General features: G+C 43.8%; 1 protein-coding gene across 1 annotated transcript in view; it reads right to left on the reverse strand.

Moving 5' to 3' along the window:
- Positions 1 to 7,188: 7,188 nt before the first annotated feature.
- msrab (methionine sulfoxide reductase Ab) overlaps positions 7,189 to 18,750 on the reverse strand; it is a 35,511-nt gene continuing 23,949 nt past the window's right edge. Inside the window, exons 5-6 of the mRNA XM_061083259.1 lie at positions 18,169 to 18,275; positions 7,189 to 7,362 (exon numbers count right to left, since the gene is read on the reverse strand). Of these exons, the coding sequence (XP_060939242.1) occupies positions 7,189 to 7,362; positions 18,169 to 18,275 (281 nt within the window). The remainder of the gene's footprint in view (positions 7,363 to 18,168; positions 18,276 to 18,750) is intronic.

Raw genomic sequence — 18,750 nt, forward strand, 5'->3', positions numbered from 1 at the left:
TTTTTTACAGAAGCCCAGACTAGACAAACTAATCACCTTTTTAGTTTTTATGGCAACTGAAGCCTATCACAGGTTCTCCTTCATGTTTGGAAGGGGAGGGGGAGTTGAGGGTTAGCTGTTTCTAAATTCTACAAACTGGACCTTTAAAGAATAAGACAACTACCTTCCATTCACAAGCATTTTGTTCTGGTTTGAAGTCTTGACAGTCTCCTAAACAGCGTCTACACGTGCCCAGTTTCACTCCTCAAGGTGGTGTATCTCCAACACACACACACACACACACACACACATCCATCTACACTTCTCTCCCGGCATCCTCATGTAAAAGGGGACCTCTGAGTGTGTTAGTCTGCACGCATGTGTGACTTCATGTGTGGGTGGACGCACATGTGTGTGTATTTTTTTTTTTTTTTTTTTTATGAAGAAAAAGAAAGTACCAGTTATTTTGGTCTGTGGCTCACCACAGCTCACACTCTGTCCTGTCTTGTACTCATCTCACAGGGCCCCATGAGAAGAGGAGGCGCAGCAGTGTGACAGGCGGAGGAGCGAGACAGAGACTGATAAGTGGAGGTAAAAGAGAGGAAGAGGAGGAAGAGGAGGAGGAAGGCAAACAGTATTTGTCAGATTTCAGATAAGTCATAAATCCGTATGGAGCAGTAGGAAGCATGAGGTGCCCATTCAGCTCACCTGTTCCTCAAATGTACTCCACATTTATTCTCATTCATCACCAGACATGATAAATGACAACATGAATATTATGACGCCTGAATGGATTTTAAGTTTCGTGGTAACTGCGTAAACAATACGTGTCCACCAGTTCTGCAACATATGGTTATTTCCATCACCAATTAATTCTGGTGGTTGTTTTGTCGAGTCGGAAATAGTCAAAAAGCCCCAAAAAGGTTCAGATTAGCATCACATTGAAAAAAAAAAAAAAAGAAAAACAAGAATCTGTTAAAACAGCTGAGGTAAAATTTGGCTTTCAAGAAAAATGACAATCAAATTATATGAATAAATAAGTTGCATGTTTGATTTCACCCAGCACATAGCCTTAATACATATAAATAAATATTTTAAACTTTAAAATTCCTTTAGAAATTGTTTACTTTGACGAAGAAAGGCTGATGAAATACCTGCAAAAAGGTGTTGTAAACAAAACCAAACAAATTCTGTTCTTCAATATTTCAAAGCTCCAGTTTCCGTCAGTAACAGTGACACAGTGTGAAGTGGAATCACTATAATGTAGCAGCTGAACACGTGCTGCTCCCCATCATTAGACTGTGGAGCAGCAGATGTATCCAGCACCAGCAACACACCAGGAATAATACAGAGGAGAAGCCTCCAGTCCTCCCAGTTTCTACATCCACTCCAGTAACTGTTGGACAACATTTCATTACGTCTTGGCTACGGTCTGCATGTTTAGACACAAAGAGACAACTGAGCTGACGATTTGATTTAAATGACGTGTGTTTAGAAACATTTGTTGACTTCAGGCTCATCTGACTATGAAGCAAAATCTCCTCTTTCTGCCTCTGTTCACTTACAAATAATATTTATTTAACAAATTCCATTTAAACTGGCTTTAGTTGGTTTTACATTTATTTTAAAAACTGGAATGGGACTCAGGCCGAACCAAGATGAACACACTCATAGATATCATCCCTGAGATATATGAATTATTCCCAGAGGAATTGGCGACAATACAAAAAAAACAACTACTTCACAATGCTAAAGAAATAAACAAATAAACAATCCTGGATCCGCACCAACATTTAATGGGTTCTTCCCCGACCCATAACACATCCTTCTACCAAGTTTAACCAAGTGTTTATCCATTTAGTGCTTTTTTTGTGTAATGCTGCAAAATAAACAAAAACTGTTGAAAAAAACACAAGTTCCTTGGCGATAATTAGCAATCCACAAAAGAGTTAAATTTATTATGATTATGCTAAAGACTTTATCACATTGTTGACGTGTTATGATAAGGCAACAGCTACATTTTTTTTTTCGAATCAGAAACACAAGTAACGTGACAGTGATGTATCTGCAGAGGGCATCATGTTAGAGGTCAACCTGAACAGATACAAAGGTGTTCGAAATAACCCTGCAGTCCATTTGAGCAACGTGGCAAAAGAAAAAAGCATTTCATTGTTATGGAAACTTAAAAAGACCGCCAAACACACATATATACACACTCACATTCGCACCTACACATTCGCACACCCTGCTGACACCTCAGTGTGGCCACACTCTCGCCTCAAACCTTTCCATTCACCGACTGCCAGGCCAGTGTTTCCACTGGCGGATGTTTTTTGAGGCCAGTGTGAAGTTCAAAAGACGCAGCGGGCCTGAGGAACAATACATTAAGAACTTTAGACCTTATCTTCTGTGGGACGCCTGAAGTTTGACTTTTCAACACCACAACTCAACTGCTTTTGTTCGAAGCCATTTGATTGTAAAGCCCCCACAATTGAATGTTGCTGCATTATCATATATATGATATCATATATGAAATGTACACATTGGCATTAAACCAGTAAAATAGCAGGAGAATACATATTGATGTACTTGAACAATACAGGTTCCTCTTTCCTTATGTTGTAGTAAAAGAAACACACACACAGACAGACAGACAGACACACACACACACACACACACACACACGCACCCACTCCAACAGGAAGAGTGTGGGTGTTTGGGAGCAGCTGCATGGAGAAGCATCAGACCCAGCTTCCTCCTGGTGCAGCCGGCACCATCTCTCCTCTCATTTCTCTCCTCCCTCTATCTGCTCATTTCCTTCACATCTATTTCTTCCCTTCCTCTGATTTCTTTATCTCTCTCTCTCTATCTCTCTCTCTCTTACACAGACAGACACATTCACTCAGTCAACACCATCATTGCACCATCTCGTGTTGGCCCTTATCAGAAACCGAACAGCGGTTTCAATCTGCAGCTCTGGCAGGAATTAGCTGGCTGAAGCAATCGCAGAGCAGAACAAAAAAACAGTTTGTGCATGTTGCAATGCAAACTCTGCATGTGTGTTTATGTATGTGTGTATGTGTGTGTGTGTGTGTGTGTGTGTGTGTGTGTGTGTGTCCTGTTTCTGTCCTGTTTCCTCAGAATTGTGACACGTCGATGCATCATGACCTGAAAGCCTGAATGTTGCACAACCCTCGACTTTCCTGTCTCCTATGCTAATCGAGGTCTAGTTGCCAAGAGATAAAAAACACACCTGTGCGAGGTGAGGCTCAGATGACTTAAGGTACAGATGGACGCAGCAGATAAAAGCCTGAATATGAATATAAAAGTGAGAGAGAGAGAGAGGGGGGGAGAGGGGTTGATATGGAAATGTAACTGTTACATTAGAGGCCTTAGCTGTAAAATGTCAAAGTCTGATTGTTGCACAAGGATCTTTGTAGTGGTTTGATTATGAAAACATGTCTGCATATGTCAGTGAATACGTTTAAATGCAAAATATGTGTCTGGATCAAAGCCGGTGGAAACTTCCTCCAACAGGGGACTGCACAGGTGCAGCAACATCTCGGTTTTTCGCTTTCCTTTCTAATTCTTCTATTCTTGTTCAAACACCAGCGCGCCGCACCATTCCAGACGGTTTTCCTCTGTCTTCTACTTTTCCTTTAACAACTCTCCTCAAGCCCCTTTCTTGTCAGCAGCACACCCCCAGTGAGTGGTTACCGTGCAGAAGACACTCAGCAGTTATTTCTGTGTTTCCTGTGTGTCATGTGGTGGTGAGCTCGAACCAGCGAGCATGGCTGACGACTCGCAGGCTTCCCAGGTGCAGAGTGTCACTGTGTGGGCCGTCAGCCAGGAAGCCAGTGGGCCAGTTAGAGAGCCAACCAGGGCCCTGCAGCACGTGCTGCCCTCCACCCCCCCACCCTTAACCCATCACTATTCCCAGTGGAGCGTAGAACAGGCGTGTGACGATTCCTCCACGGGAACGAAACGTACATCTGTGTGCTGCGAGCGTGTGGGAGCTTGTTTTTTAAATTTGCAATAAGTGGCGATGATGCACCGATCTAACCTGTTAGGATGATACAGTTTATCGAAAAGTTGAACCTGTGCATGATTGAGACACAAGTACTTCTCTGCACATCTACTGTATTTAGGAATGAGCTTGTCGTTCTCTCCCGGAGTTCAGGGGTCAGGCGGCGGCGCCGGAGAAGACCTTCGAGTGAAACCGGCGTGCAGGGGCACCAGGGCTCGCCCTCTTCCCCCGGCTCGCCCCCCAGGCCGCAGATGCAGCGGCCCAGACAAGGGCTGCACTTCTCTGGACAGCACAGAGAGACTGCTGTGCTCCGGTTCCTGGGGCCCTGACGCTCTGATTGAGACCCTGCGCCCATGCAGGAACCAGAGGGAGGGGAAGGGAGAGCTGGGGAGGGCACGCAAACACATCTGGCAGCTGCAAAAAGCCGGCGCACAACTATCACATCGTCCTGAGAGAAACGGACGAGCCATTTAGGGAAGTGCAAGCTCGGTTTCAGTATTATTTGAGAGGCAGGACAACTACTCTCCAGCTGGTAGGACATCATCGGAAACCAAATACTCTGCTATGGTTCTATTTATAAAGCTCACCAAACAATGCGTTGGTGTCTTATCTAAAGACCAAGGCTGTATAGTCTCAATGATCCAGGTTCTTGTACATGTACATACAGTAAGATCTACCGGGGGGGGGGGGGGGGGGGGGGGAGATAAATGAAAAGCTGTGCAAGGAGGACACAATACAGTACATATCAGAGTGCAAGAGAAAATTTGTGTGGGTGCACGTCTCTGCAAGGTGTCTTTCTGGAGTGTTTGTTTCTCTTGCGTGGGCGATACCGTGTGCATTAGACGGCAGTACAGGACGAAGTTAGAGGTAGTGGTTGGGACGTGTGCGAATGTGTGTGTGTGTGTGTGTGTGTGTGTGTGTATGTGGGTAAGAGTGCAGAGTACTTCTGATAAACAACCAGCACCTCCTCGCTGTTTCAGCCCACTGTTCCACACAACCACGCGTTTTTCACGAATCTATTCTTTACCTCACATAACGGCGCAATGACTACTCTTCAGGAGCTCAGAGAGTCTGACACCGAGGAAGACAGGGAACGCCGGAGAAAAGAGGAGTGTATATAAGAGTTTAATACAGTAAGATATTAAATTCACCAACATGGCGGCGCCCATGTGCCCCCGAGCCACCTCCTCTCTTCGGGGTGAGCGAACATCGGTCGGTGAGAGGCGCAGCAGCGAGCCGGAGTGCTGTGGTCTTTGTGGCCAGCTGTGGGGCCACTGAAGGCCCATCTGCAAACAATAGGCTCTGTCAACAGCCTGGTGCGTGTCCTGCCCTGTCTCACTGTGTTTGTGTGTGGATGCGTGGATATGAGAGTACCATGTGTTTCCATGCCCCCATTTTACTCTATCACAAAAGGAATACACAGAAAACACGCACTTACACATGCAGCTACTTGTAAGTGCTCTTCCTACATATTATTGACTCGTGACCTTTGCATCTTCATTTAACGCCTTTCTAATGTGGCAGAAATAAGAATCATGCCGTGCGGTGGAGTCAGATATCATTGCAGATGGTGGAAAAACTGATTCTTCATGCGATTAAAGCGTTCACGCCATCATAGAAGTGAAGCTGGCTTTTATTAGAAAGGTTATCTCCTCTCGCACACTCGTCGAAACACAACAGCATGCAAAAAATACAGACGGGCTGGAAAACAGCTAGCTGGCACAACCACATGTCACTCAGCGTGGTTCGATCAAGCAAGCCGCAGCTTCACACGCCCCGGCACACACACACACGCACACACACACACACACACACACACACGCACACACGCACAGACACAAGCACACAAATACAGAGGCTGCTGCATGCAGGCACATGCAAAAATATCTGTCCCAATATTAAAATAGGCCCTGAGAGGTTGCACCTGCACCTGTGCCCTGGTCCACACCTACACACAGGTGTCAGGATGTGACACATACACACAGAGAAAGATAGATAGAAGAGAGGGAGGGGGAAAAACAAGAGCGGGGTGAATCACACGACTGTGGTCGACCGAGAAGCTTTTTTCTCCCCAGATATCATCTCTGTATTTTGGAGTCAAACCATGAGTGTGATTTTAATTTTTTTCAAAAAATGTCAGGTTAATGCGTGTGTTAATGTTTAATTATAACAAGAGAGGCACACAAAGCTTGTTCGGTTACTGACGGTTGCTCCGTGATATATAATTATATGATGTAAAATAGGACTTTTATTCATAATTACCGGTTGTGGCGGGGGGAGTGGAGCGGGAGATTAAGCAAAACGTTTATCATATTGCATACACGAGTGCCTCGGGTGTGTCATTGTGCAATTCAGAATGAGTAGACTCTGAAATGTGTGTGTCTGTCGCAGTGAGTCATATCCATTTGTCCCTCATAGAAACAGTGATACACACACACACACATAAGGTCAGACACCTGCCTGCATGAACACACACAAAATGTCTGTTTTGATTGAGATTACTTCATACGCCTCAGTTATTTATGACGAAATTATGAGAGCAATCCAAAACAGCATTGAAGTAAAGCTTATTGTGTTGACCTTGTTTGTAAAATAAACCTTATATTAAAATCTGAATTTAATAAATCTTATGAATCGTTACTTTGACAATAACGTCTGAATTCACACTGTGTTCTGGCTTTAGGATGGATGTAAAAAAGAATAGAAAAGAGGATGTGCTGGTTTTGAAGCCAGTGAGGTTGATACATGTTCTTTCAATCCACAAACTGTAGATTATTTTCTTTGCCACAGCAGCTATCTTTTGAGAAATGTCGCCACCCAGTGGAAGCTGAAAGCTACTACAATCCAACAGACACTGCTGTATCTTAAAAGCTTAATTCTTATATTTATTATCTATCTTCTTTTATTATTAATTTCTTATTAGTATATTGTACATCAATCAGTTTGAATCTGAACAGTGCTACACAAAGACAACTACCTTACTATACACTGTGTTCTCAAGACTGACAACAAGTGAGCACTTATTGAGGACTTGGTAATAAGTAATGATTTTACATGATCTTAAGATAATAATACTTACACATACATTAGGAATATTCATAAATATAATAACAGTAAATGACAACATTAGTACCCATACAAAAATACTTATCCATCACCTGATCCCTTCTCTAAATGTATTCTCACACTTCATCCTCTGTGGCTCCGATGGGACACGAGACTCCGGTGCCTTTGAGGCCACAGAAACCTTTCGGTACTTTCTTCAGGTACTGCTGGTGATAGTCCTCAGCGTAGTAAAACTTCTGCCCCTCCCGGATCTCTGTCGTGATGGGGCCGAAGCCTTTTTTATCCAACTCCTGGGGGTAAAAATACAAACATAAATCATTAAAAAAAATACAATTTTTGTTGTTAACTGATCAAAATGAATAACAAAAACTAATTGTAACTAAATCGACAGGCAAGAATGTTTCTTTAGAAATCAACATCCTGAGTGTAAATAAAGATGGACGGCAGGACAGCTCCTCAAAAGTAAAGCCAAAGAGTCTTGATTGCCACCTGGTGGCTGGCTGCAGTACATGTCATAAGGCCTCCCTCCTCTATGTTAGAAGAAGGGATGTGGACTAAACTAAAAAGTAAAAGCAAATTTAAAAACAAAAAAATCCTCCGAGAAAGTTTCTGTCATTTCAGTCTTATCACACTGAAGTTAGTTCAAGTTCTAATTATTCTATGCCACACAAAACAGGATAAACGTCATGATTGACAGCAAAGACTGACTTGCGATTGGTCGAACAAGTGTGTAGGCGGGACCACAGAACTATGACTACTTCCGTCGGTTGCAACTGGGCAGACTTGTTTAACTTTTAATTTTTAGATAGTAGGAGGAAGTGGAGACATGTCGTCCATCTTTATATATAGTCTATGTTTTGAAGCATAAATATACAAAAATAATTTCCTGTGTAAGAAGTAATTCAAAGTGTACTTTCTGTTTAAATTAGATATGAACAAATTAAAACAAGTATAATTCGGTTTTAAATGCAGCAAAGTGTTCCTGCAAACCGTTTCCGTCACCAAAGTCTTGGCAAGGATTCAACTCATCCTCCCCAGAACGAGCACAGCTTTTAAGTGGTGTATTCTGTAGAGTATTGGATGTGAACTTTCGATACCTATCACTAATACAGTAAAGAGTTTGTGCTCCTCAACTAGAAAGCAGGGTGATTGAGTGACAGAAGAAAGGAACATCTCTCTGTCTTTCTTCTGCAGCGCGGCTTGCCTCTGTGGCGCTCTCCGTGGGACGACGCATCAAAGCGTATCCGCTCTCTTTGAGAACTCCTCAAGACTCCTTCACACTTACACTTTTCTAAACATCCCGAGAGGAGGCTTCAAATGCACTTTAAAAAAAAAGAGAAAGAAGCACACATACACACAATAAACACCTCTGACAGATGTATCAAAGGTGTACCTGCTGTGCTGAGTGGTTCTTTCTATCTAATAATACAAATGCTCAGCCCTCTGTAGATCAGTGCTCCAGAGAGCAGCACATTGTAGGTGCACTGAGGATCGTCTGTGGGCAACAAGTAGCTTGCATGTAGCGCGCTGCACCTTAGAACAGCGCCGCACCGAGGAGCTCGACTCTGCGGAGGCGTCGACTGGCAGAGTTCAGCGAGCACCGCGATACCGAAACAAAATGTTCCTCAAACCCGTCTCAACCTGCTCTTACCAGACTTCAGCATACACACTGTCTCTCGATGATACACTCAGGGATGCCGTCGGGACAACTGTTCATCTGAAGGTGGTAGAACTGCAGAACTTTGAAATTTGATGTTTGAGTTTGGTAGCTTGCTCATTTATGGTGGCTGGGAACAGGGGGTTTACACAGAGGTTACAATGGATTCCATGCGGACAAATTTGTAAGGCAGGAAGAGTGTCTTAAAAGAAACGTACACGAAAGACTTATTTAAATACAAAAGCAGTATAATCCACTTTTTTAAGCACATTGTTAAGATGATCTATTTGCAGAAATATGGTGAATATGGCATTTAATCCTTTGGCAAAGTGAAGGAATGATTTTCAGCAGGCATATGTTCCGGGAGGAAGCTGCGATAATCAATAGTTTGACATGAACAATGGCTCAAATGATGTGAAATGTAAAAGTTGTTACTAGTAAGCGATGGGATGAACCCACAGAGAACTATAATGGCACCGACTACAGAACACATCTCTGCCAAGGCCCAGCAGTCCCTTTATAAAACTACTTTGAATTCTCTTGATGCAGATTTTTATTTATATCTGCACCCAATTGGACAAAATCAAATAATGGTCCCGTACAAATGTCAGTTTCCTTCATCAAGATCTATGCATTTTTCTCTGTATGAGAAAACGGACGAATCTCACAATACACAGAAAGTGGAATTCCTGGATTCCTTTCTTGACCTGAACAACATTCTTCCACCAAGCTTTGTGGTAACAGTAGTTTTTGCGTAATCCTGCTGACTAAAAGACAAACAAAGCAACAAACTCAGACAAAACCATAACCTCCTGGGCGGAAATATTCATGATCATACTTTGCAGATGTTAGCTCGTAGTTTTGGTTCCGTCAACCACAATGTTCCTGATTTGTTTCACTCTCATTGCTCTCTTACTTTTTTCCAGCAGCAAATGTTTTCAGTAAAAAACCTCCAATAAACTCACAATACACTACCTGCATCGGAGTACACACAGACAAAGTAAGAGACTAGCTGGTATGGTGGAGAACTTCACAGCCAATGAGCCAGATATCTCCTCCAGGAGATAGCTCAATTTAAAGACAAGAGGTGGGCAATAAAGTTGACTCCTTATGGATCAATATCTTCCATGTCAACGTGATGAGCTGCTGTGCTGAAATGATCTCAACTCTACGGGTTGACTCAATGTTATGTTGAAAGGTTGCTTTGCTGCCACCAAGTGGTCAACAAGTATCAAGAACGCCTGAAGAAAATGTATACTGTCCCTGGATGAGCCACAAATCAGATGAGTTTAGTCTCTTGGTATGAAACTGGATCAACGTGAGCCTCCGGTTCAGCTTCGTGCATCTTGTCAAAGTCTCTCTTAGTTATTTTATTGCTTCAAACCAACTGGCTCAAAATCTCCCATTGGTATTAATGCCGGCTAGGATCCACTTTATTTTGAATCATGTGAATGTTTCACATCATTAAAGCAGCAACAGTGACTCATCTCCTGAGGAGTCACATCAATGTCACCTGAAGCTGCTCTAGAAGGCCTCCGTTAAAATACTTCTGTCAGGAATAAAATCCAGTATACAGAACCCTGAAAGAAATCTAATTTAAAAACAGTATCTCTAAATGTTAAATCAATAAAATAACCTCTACTTTGTGTCCTAATATCATTTCAAATCTACCCAGGAGGATAATATTTTTAAAAAGGTCAGAGAAAAAGTACCGAGCCATCTACTGTATTTGTTTGTGAACAGTCTGTTTATCTTTTTGTTTTAAAATCTCCCAGTATTTCGAATTGAATCTCATGAAGACAGATGAGATGTTTCCTGCTGAAGTAGCTGAGGAAAACACGAGTCACAGAGAAGGACCACCTTTCATGAACACGTCTTTCGCTGATGCTGGAACAAGAATAACCAAATTAATTATTTTGTCCAGAACTGTTGTTTGCAGTCGGCAACCCCATCACCCAGGGCGGCTGGAACTGTGCATGCTATTTCTAAAAAGAAAAAGTGTCATGTCATTTTTAAGAGGAAGTGCTGTCAGTGAGGGGCAGGAGGGTAATGTGTGATTTTGTCCACATGGAGGCAGTGTGGTATTAGGTGTGTGTGTGTGTATGTGTACATGTTAGTGTGTGTGTGTGTGTGTTTGCTGGAGGTGATGCAGTGGAGTCAGTAAATCAAAGCTCCGCGCCCCACAGAGAGGCTGAGGCAGCAGCTGACCTCCAAGTCCTCAGTGGCTGCCGCTACAATGTGAGGGCTCTAATCTCCCTGCAGGAAGGACCCGGCGTCCACGCACCAACGTGGAGCACGAACCCAGCGCTCGCCACGCGCCGGCGTATTTACCTCTCAAACGCACAGTGTGTGTGAGTCTGCTAACATCCAACAGCACTGTGGTATAAAACGCCCCACACACACATGCATGGAGACCAGTGCACCATGGCCTAATTAATCAGTCATCACCACCCGACCAGAGTACAGTGAAGCCTCCGGGGCGCGGGGGTGCTGCTTCATGTGAGGAGAACACTACGTCCAAGAAAAAAGGTTCTGCTGTTCCAAGCAAGCGCTAAACCCCCCCACCACACCACTCCCTCGCCCGCTCTCCATCCAACCAACCCTCTACAGCAGTCACAACACGGCGGCCATTTTAGATCTATAAATCAGAATGCATGGCGTCACACCACTGTGTATAACCTTATGTGGCTTTGCTTTCTCTCTTTCTCTCTCACTGCAGCAGCAGCAGCAGCAGCAGAGAAATGGAGGGAAGGAGGTGGAGGGTAACAATGGCAAAGATGGAGGGAATTTGCAGAAGGGAAATAGACGTCATCAAGTCGAGCATTTTGAGGCCGCTGATGACGTACAAATTTGGGTATATGTGTATATGTGTGTGGGTGAGGAGTGAAACCAAGGGATGCGTCATGTGGGAGTGTGTGTGTGTGAGTGAGTGTGTGTGTGTGTGTGTGAGTGTGTGTACGTCCTGCTCAATTGTGGTGTCATAAAAACACGCCTTGTGGGGACTCGCCTCCTGCAGGTCCCCACAATGCAGTAACATCATGGCGACATTGCAAGGTTAAGACATGGTGACTGGTTAATGATTATAGTTAAGATTAAGAGTGGTCGTAATACTGAGTTTAATCTTGAGGGAATGAATTCAAGTCAATGCAATGTCCACTTAAGTGACTAGAACATGTTTGTGTGTGTGTGTGTGTGTGTGTGTGTGTGTGTGTGTGTGTGTGTGTGTGTCCAGGGCTGCGCTCACTCAGCCCAGTCAGCCCTTCCTTTCTTCACGCCTGTCGGAAAGACTCCCCTGTCAAAGACATGGCTGAACGGGTGCATCTCTCTCTCTCTCCCTCTCTCTCTCCCTCTCTCTACCTTTCTGAATCTCTCCATCTCCCTCCATTGCTGATTCTCTCCCATTCTCTGTCTCTCTCTCTCTTCCTCCCCATGTGAACACAGACCATCTATTCGTGCCCCAAAGTCGTCCCTGCTATCCAGCCAAGCGAGAGAGAGCAAGAGAGAAAGAGAGAGAGAGAGAGAGAGAGCCCCCTCTCGCCATCGCCATCACCAGAGTCAGCCCCGGGACACAAATAGGACGTGACACCCTGAGAGAGGGTTGAGGTGGCGGTGGAGGGAGAAGAAAGGGGAGGAGAAGGAGGAGTACAAAAAATATACGCTCTCCTCTCTTCCTTTAACCCACTGTCTTGTTTCGCTCTCTTCGTCTTTTTTTTTTTTTCCTGTCGGAAGGCCCACGGCTGGAGTGGTGGGGAAGAGAGTTTGTGACACCCGATGACTCATGGCGGAGACATTTGAAAAGGGATATGACCTCAATTCGGTGATTTATGTAATCACCCATTAATCCACTCCTGTAACTAGTGTATGGTTTATTACGTCTTTTCACCTCTACCGCTGAATTTATTTTAATTTCTTTTAGTCGTCTCTGACTTGATTTAAAATTTAAAATCAAATTTGCTTAACAGGCACAACAATAATTAAGTACGAGTTGGAAAACAATTTTGTGCGAGATTTACCAAGCATCTACAGGCAAATTCTTATATCTTTTACTATGTTGAAGAATCAATATCACTTTACAAAATCTATTATCTCGTTGATATCAGTATCAGAAATACTTTATTGATCCACGGTGGGAAAATTGGGTTTTTGTTAGTCGCTGCAGCCAGGAACAGAAATATATAATATACAATAAACAATAAATAGAATTATAAAACATTGGAACATTTTTATTTTAAGTGTGGCTGAAGGCCTTCGTCACACGTTTTCCCTCCAATCCCCTGTGTTCCCTTTGCCGTGAAATGGAAGATCCTCTGTACGATGTAAATGAAAAGACAAAATCCCTAAAGCTGGAGTTAAATAAAGCCTTTAGTTACTGTAACTCAGATTTTAAAGACAAAAGACATTGAGGCAGAACGGCGATCGCTTTCGTTCTCCGCAGCCGCACAACAGAACAAGCGTGCACACAAAAAAAACTTCAACATCTAAAAAATGTAAAAACCCTAACGCCGGTACACGGAATGTGTCTGTGACTGAAAACACATGAAATGGCCCCGACATGATACTTATCAACTCGTCCGCTGCGCCACGCTTGCCCTCAATGACCTCAGGAAGAGAGAGAGAGAGAGAGAGAGAGGGAGAGAGGGTGAAGGAGAAAGACGGACAGGGAGAGAAAAGAGACACCGAGATGGTGCAGAGACACGCAGGGGAGAGAGGGAGCAAAGTGAAGGAGGAGAGGAGCATGGGAGATTGCAGAGAGAGAGTGATGGAATGGAAACAGTAGTGAAAGAGTGAAATAGAACAGAATGGTCTGAAAGAGAGAAAAAGGTGGTGATGCGGTCACTGTGCTTCTTGTTGCTGTGAGGATCTATAAAATGCCCAACACGTGAAAAGAGCCATGTACATCACTATGACTGTGTGTGTGTGTGTGTGTGTGTGTGTGTGTGTGTGCTAAAGGATGTCTATTCCCTCCGCGTGTCTGTCTATGCACAGAGGATGAAGAGGGGTTTTTTTTCATCTCTCTTTCTCTCTCTCAGCGCGGGTCAGGCATCCATTTTAGCTGGGCTCTAATCTTCAGCGAGCGCGCCTACATTTTGTGAGCGAGGAAGCCAACACTCCTACATTTCGAGAGGGAGAAGATGACGCACGCACTTCAGTCTCCGAGCGAGGCGGGTGCGCGCTGCAATATTTTTTGGGGTTTTTGATATTCGTGTCTGTTCTTTTCCAGGGCAGACGACAAGTTGCTCAACATCTGTAAACGGAAAAAAAAAACCGCAGAGATCAGTCAGAAACGCCTTTCAGCGATTCCAAAAGAAAAGTTATTTCAGAAAATTAAACCGGTAGGATTTTCTATCGCCGTCTTGTTTTGGTCTCGTTATCAGCAGTAAGTTTGGCACACAATCAAAACCATTGAGATTTCGGTGTAAAAAAAACCCAGACAGACTGGAACGCGTGAGAGCCGGGGACGAGTTGGACGAGCAAATCCGACTCTTGAACACTTTCCAAAACCAGAGACGAAAGCTTGTGCGACTTCGAGCCTGATTTACAAAAACCTGCTGATGCTGTGCCCCCTTTTAAATAAAACCCCAGGGCTTCTCCTCGAGACTTCTAGCCTCCAACGATTCCCCGTTTTTGTTTTTTTTTCACACATCATCCAAACCCCTGCTCGCCCCCCCCCCTCCATCCCCCTTTCAAGCTCATTAAGTTAGGATGCCTTATCAGAGGGCACACTCACCCCTCCAAGGCCCTACACACATGCATGTGTGACAGACACAATATTCAAGCTGGCTTGATAAAGCCTATTGTTCCACACACACACACACACGCACACGCACACGCACACACACACACACACACACACACACACACACACACACACACACACACACACACACACACACACACACACACAACCCCTGTTCTCCCGTTTTTCTCTCCAAACCCTAACCCATCTCTGACCCACCCCCACCCCCACCCCGCACTCTCCTCCTAATCAACTCTTCCCATCCCTTCTCTCTAACCCTCCACTCACCCCCCCCCACCCAGCTCTGGGGAGACACATTTTAGCAGAAAAAAAAAGGGAGGGATGGAGGGAAAGAGAGAGTGAGAGAAGGGGCAGACGGAGGGAGAGAAAGAGAGATGCACTCCTCCTCTCTGCTCCGCTGCCACAGAGGCTCGGCTACAGAAGCCTTTGATGTTCTGCAAATTTCAAATTTCATTATAGAGAACTCCCTTCTCCTCTCCCCCCTGCTCCCTCTCCTCCCCCTCGCTGCTCTCGCGCTTAAACAAGCTTTTCTGCCTCACCCTCCCTCCCTCCGCCTCACCCCCCCCTCCATCCCCCCAACCTCCTCCTCTCCGAAAGCTGAAGTTAAGAAACTGAAAGCCCTGCAGAAGAGACTCTTCGTTTGGGTTAATTATTCATTGGGCTGTGCGTGTATGTGCCAAATGTATGTCTGTGTGTGTGTGTGTGTGTGTGTGTGTGTGTGTGTGTGTGTGTGTGTGTGTGTGTGTGCTACATGAGAGCGTGGCAGAGGGCTGGCATCGGGGCTGAATCTGGATTTCGTGACGACAGACGATCTCTGGTCATTCTAGGTCGCCTCCGCCTTCTCCGCCCAATGCACTTTCTCTCTTCCGTCAAGAGAGCATCAGCCTTTTTTGGGATGGAACTCACACATAACCTCACACACACCGACGGACAGGCATGCAAACCGAACCCCTGCTCCGTGGAGACGCCATTTTCAAGTCGGGCGTTCTTGAGACTCAGCATCAATGCGGCAAGGCAGCCATTTCAGGGCAGGAAGCTGCCATTTTGGTTCAGAGTGTGTCAGCCGCTTTGAGAAGACGCGTGTCCCAGTGGCCCTCAGATGAAACTGGGGTGCCACTGAAGTGCTTGACAGATCGGTGGTGTCAGCAGCGTTGGTGTGGAGAGAGAAGGAGGGAACAGAGGCAGTGTTGTTTCTCCTGTGGGTGTTTGTAAGTGTGCGAGCGTCTGCTGCTGTTCCTGCTGTAATATTAACACAGTAAACCCTATAGGCCTGTTTTTCTTAGTTGGGTTTTCACTCCGTTTGTTTACTTATGGCAAAGTGATATCATTTATTATGTTCAGAATAAGTTGGGCTAGTTCTTGCAGATCTTTAAGAAATTTCATAAGAAACTCACAACAAGTACGTGTGTATATATGGCTGGAGGAGAATTTTAATGTTTCAGGAATAAAATTCTCCCCCAAATAAATTTAATGTTTTATATTAGGTGACTGATTCTGTGCACCTGTAAGAAGAGCCTATATGGTGAACCAGGATTTAAATCAGAGAAACGTCTAACAAGGACTGAAACATGTGCACATTTGCACATTTTTTCCATGTCTATATTTCCCTGCTATGTGTGAAATGAAGACAACTGATATATTTTTTTCTTCTGCCGTCCTCCTCTGCGTCGTTGTGACCAGAAAAGAAGATTAAAAAAAGACAGTTTTTCAAGACGCAGCAGCTCCACCCATCCTTTTTATTTCATATTAAGTGTAAAATAAAGCAAATTAACTTAAATATTTTTCTTACCTTTGTTGTTTTACTTCTGTTTTCAAGAAAAAAATCTCACCTCAAGGTCCATTTACTTAATGATCTGGACATTTTGGAGTAAATGTTCAAGAGACTTTGTGTCACATCGTCTCAAAAGTTAAGATTCAAGTTCATTTAACTATTATTATGTTGTAATAATTATTAGAGGGATTCATTGTATACAAACAGAAGTTAGATTCATGTTTCCATGGTCAAGAAAGAACTTTGAAACTCAACTTTTAAGGATGAGACCTTTTTTTTAAATTCTACAGCTAAAAGGGGTTTGAGGTGAGATTGTCTATCGTCTCCTATTTCAAGGTCAAGAAATGTACTTATAACAATTTTTTTGTACTAAATATCATTCATCCTAACAGATTTCAGTTGTGGTTTCACCTCTTAAACACAGGGATGGTGTATTGTGTGTGTGTGTGTGTGTGTGGGGTCACCGTCAGTTGATAGCCTGTCAGTCATGGGCCTCTGATCTGATTGCCTCCATTCCTTTTTGGTTTCTTTCTTCTCCTACCCCACTTCCCCCCCTTGCTGGTCCCAGCTGCGACTCCTATCTCACCTCTGACCTCAGCCCAAGGCCAAGGTTGGGAGGTTGTCGTCATAGCAACGTGGCAGCTCTGTGGCCCGTGACTGCTGACCCCTGGTGTCCTAAGTAACCATGACGATCATAATTTGCTCCCCTCTGCACCCCACAGCTTGTCCATGAATACCATTTACAGGGTGAAGTGATGGAGGGATCAACGGATAGATGGACGGACAGATGGATGCAAAGAACAAAAGGGGGACGCGTGCCACTGAAAGGGAGATTTGGAAATGAGGTTTGATGACCTATCGACCCCTTTTCCACTCTCTCAGTTTAAGAAAGGGACAGTGATTAGATGTAGGTGGGGATCAACTAAACAGAGGTGGCGTTGCTTAACTAAAGAGTATCCAACTCCGAGAGGTCACCACTCCAGAGGCTTTTGTTTGTTATTCAAATAACTGAAGCAACTCCACATTATACAGCCTAATCCCATTTAACGGCCGAAAAAGATATACATATATATATATATACACCTTTTTAAGTAGAGCAAAATTGTGTTTAGTTCATGCTGATAATTTTCCTAAACACAAACATATATGATTAAAAGTCATCTCTCAAAAGAAAAAATGTTTTAGTCATTAATTATGTTTCTTTTATCGTTTTCTTTTACCAGTACTTCTAACAATTGTATACGCTTTAACACTTATCTTAAATTTGTCATGATTATTTTCGTTGTCTTGGATTTCAAATGTGGTATTATAGTATTTGCTGTGGTTTGAGTTATTGTGATTGGTGTCTTCTCTTGTTACCCGTTTACGCCTCTGACCGTTCAGCAGAAATACGCAAAAAAACAAACCTGGCGGAAAGATCGGACCAACAAGGAACCCATTCAAGTTTGGGTGGATAAGGATAAAGTATAGAACCAGGATGTTTTATAGCACATTTTATGAAATGTTCACACATTTCCCCAGGAATAGTTAATTGATCTTGAAGAATAAAAAATTCTGGCACATTAATGGGAACTGATACTAAATCGTGAAGATCCAAATAAATATCAATGTCAATTTAAATGTGGTTTAGTAAGGGGTCTGTGGGATCTCGGCAGAGGTTTGTGGGCCATTCTAGTTTTTGCCTACATATCTAAAGTTATTATTAAATAGTTAATACAATTTACATCATGACTTCTCTAACAAGGACGTTGGGGTCATGCGATTTATGCTATGTGTCAATAATAAATTACAAATTACAATAAATGCTCTGCTGCTACTGCTTTTCTTTTCACATGGTTTGGTTTATATGTAACTCCCTGCTTGAGTAAATGTCATAAAGAAACCTTGTGGTGGCTGTGGGGTTATTATACCTGCTGGAAGACCACTCTGCTCTTCAATGCCAGCTCCAGTTGAGTGGGGCTGGATGTGTAAATAGCTGAACGATACTGAGAACCGTGGTCCCCCTGCTGCCTCATACCTGCATAAACACACACAGAGGGAAAATAAGGCTCCCCACAGATAAGCAGAAGTGCCACAACAATTACATGAAAACGCTTTTCACAATCATGTCATCATCCTGCCTCTTGAATTGATGAAGCTAAATTAATTCAGAGATCACAGCAGATTCGGGCTTGCATTAAGGAGGCCTGCGGTGTGGAGGTGTATGGGCTCACGTAGGTGGGCGCATTCTCTTCCTCGCTTTTGTCATCTATGTGGCACTGTCAGAATATTCATCAGCTTTACATCAGTGTGTTTGGAGGAGGCCCAGGCCCAGTGTACCTTGGTGAGGACGCTTAAACAGCTGCAATCACTTCTATGCTTTTCAGATCCTACAATGCTGCGACAATAGCTGCTCTTGCATCCGCGGCCCTCTCTTCATGGCAGCCGTTTCTCTGTGTTCTTCTCTCGCCATCTCTCCCACTCAAACTTTATTTCTTTTTGTTACACAGTAG

The sequence above is a fragment of the Limanda limanda genome, chromosome 12, assembly GCF_963576545.1.
Source record: "Limanda limanda chromosome 12, fLimLim1.1, whole genome shotgun sequence".
Classification (NCBI taxonomy): domain Eukaryota; kingdom Metazoa; phylum Chordata; class Actinopteri; order Pleuronectiformes; family Pleuronectidae; genus Limanda; species Limanda limanda.